The sequence below is a fragment of the Berghia stephanieae genome, chromosome 11 (genome assembly GCF_034508935.2).
Source record: "Berghia stephanieae isolate SIO BIC M18660-M18661 chromosome 11, UCSD_Bste_1.3, whole genome shotgun sequence".
NCBI classification, from domain to species: domain Eukaryota; kingdom Metazoa; phylum Mollusca; class Gastropoda; order Nudibranchia; family Aeolidiidae; genus Berghia; species Berghia stephanieae.
The window spans coordinates 1,478,176-1,480,128 of record NC_088370.1 but is presented as its reverse complement, the minus strand read 5'-3'; the positions used below and the strand labels follow the sequence as shown (position 1 = coordinate 1,480,128).

At 36.3% G+C, this 1,953-nt stretch overlaps 1 protein-coding gene across 2 annotated transcripts in view; it reads left to right on the top strand.

Moving 5' to 3' along the window:
* LOC144957197 (cadherin-5-like) overlaps window positions 1-1,254 on the top strand; it is a 71,688-nt gene extending 70,434 nt beyond the window's left edge. For both annotated transcript variants that reach the window (XM_078888250.1, XM_078888251.1), the window contains one exon: window positions 1,118-1,254. In XM_078888250.1, coding sequence (XP_078744376.1) covers window positions 1,118-1,209 — 92 coding nt within the window. In that variant the 3' untranslated portion in view covers window positions 1,210-1,254. The remainder of the gene's footprint in view (window positions 1-1,117) is intronic.
* The last annotated feature ends 699 nt before the right edge of the window (window positions 1,255-1,953 follow it).

The following is a 1,953-nucleotide window of genomic DNA, read 5'->3' as shown; positions in this document are numbered from 1 at the left end:
GATCAAACAGACCCAGTTACCCAATCCCTGCTGGGTGGGCAGGAGGGTTGGAAAAAAAATCTCATCTGCACCTGGGATCGATCTCGTGAGTGAGTGGAGTACTCTAACAAATAGGCCTGGCTGGGGTTCCTGACGTCCCACAGCGGACAGGGGGTACTTACTGTGTCTTCTATCCCCTTATATCTGTTTTCCAACTTGCTTTCTGTCTTTGTCTTGGAATGAGTTTACTTGGTTTTGTCCTGGCCCTGGCCGGAGTCTAGCTGGGAGGGAAACAGTCAAATGCATAGTTATTGTTTTGGGAGATAATATTTTTTTCCTTGTAAATCATCTCTCTGTTATGTATTATTATGTTTGTTATTTTCAATGTATAATGTAAGCATTTAAGTGTATTCCTCTTTGTTGGATTTTGTGCTTGTGTCCAGATGAGACTTATAGGTGATCTCAAACTTAGTACATTGATGGTTTGCTCTTGGAATCTACATCTGATCCCTATTTGTTCTCAATTCCCATTTGTCTTACTTTTTCTTGGGTGCTTTAATTGTAATTCTAGAACTTTTTACTATCCTATTTTCTTCCTTTTTACTGGCGCTGATATAACCTAAATGTGTTGCAAGCGCCGTAAAACTCTTAAAAACAAAAACAAACAATAACAACTAAGCTAGCGGGACTCCCTTTGACCAGATTGAGTGGGATAAGCCTTGATTTGTCAACAACGTATTAAACCTGAGAGGTCGAAGACGTGAAAGCTTTGACAATTCATTACGGGGTTTAGGTAGGTTTTTTGATCGAATGGTACTTGAAGTTGAAGATGATGATGACGATGATGATGTTAATGATAATAATAATAATAATAATAATAATAATAATAATAATAATAATAATAGTAATAATAATAATAATAATAACAATGATAATAACAATGATAATAACAATGATAATAACAATGATAATAACAATGATAATAACAATGATAATAACGATGATAATAACAATGATAATAACAATGATAATAACAATGATGATGATGATGATGATGATGATGATGATGATGATGATGATGATGATGATGATGATGATGAATAAATAAATAAATGATTTATACCATGATTTCTTCCAGGAGACGGGTTTGAGACCGGAGATATACGAGGAGTCAGCCGAGAGGCCTTTGTGGGAAACAGAAGAGCTCTTCCGCCTGTTGGAGGCTTTTAAACGTTTAAATGGTGTTCAAAATAAACATTTTATCCAGCCCGTCAACTCGTAGCCTTTGTCAACTTTGAGTGTCGCCTTTTAAAAACCCATTTAAACCCCACTGACTAAAATAATATTCCGTGAAAATATCAGGCGAAGATTACCAAAAGAAAACAAATCGTTCAACCAATGGGATCACTTGATTCTTATAGATAGAACGGAGTTGAAGTCACTCAAGCCTTTGTATTTGTTTTTTGAGTAATTCTCACTAAAATGTATTAACCAGACTATAAACGTTCAAGGTTACACAGAGTTTGTGTGTTGGTCTGTTATACTTCCGGATGGCAATATTGTGATCTTCTTCGCCAAGCGCATACTATCTATAGAAAGTATAACGGACCAAAACATGAAATTGTGTGTAACCTTGAACGTTTATAGTCTGGATAACACAGTTTAGTGAGAATTACTCATAAACGCGGATGGCAAAAAAACAAAAACAAAACAAACCCCAATAACAATGGCCGGAGTGAGGTTAACTTCGATCTATCTATAACCTGACACTATGACCAATAGGACCTATCTTTTGATGTCACGTTTTAGGTTTGTGCAGCGTCTAGTGAGTTGTCGTTAGTAGAGCTCATGGAAACAAGTTTTTCATTGGTTGAACTACTGAATACAACTCACGATTTGTTTTCTTTTATGGCCAAAGACTTGTCCGTTGGAGTCATTTTTTGGTCAGTGTCGGGCGATAAGTTTACGATGGCT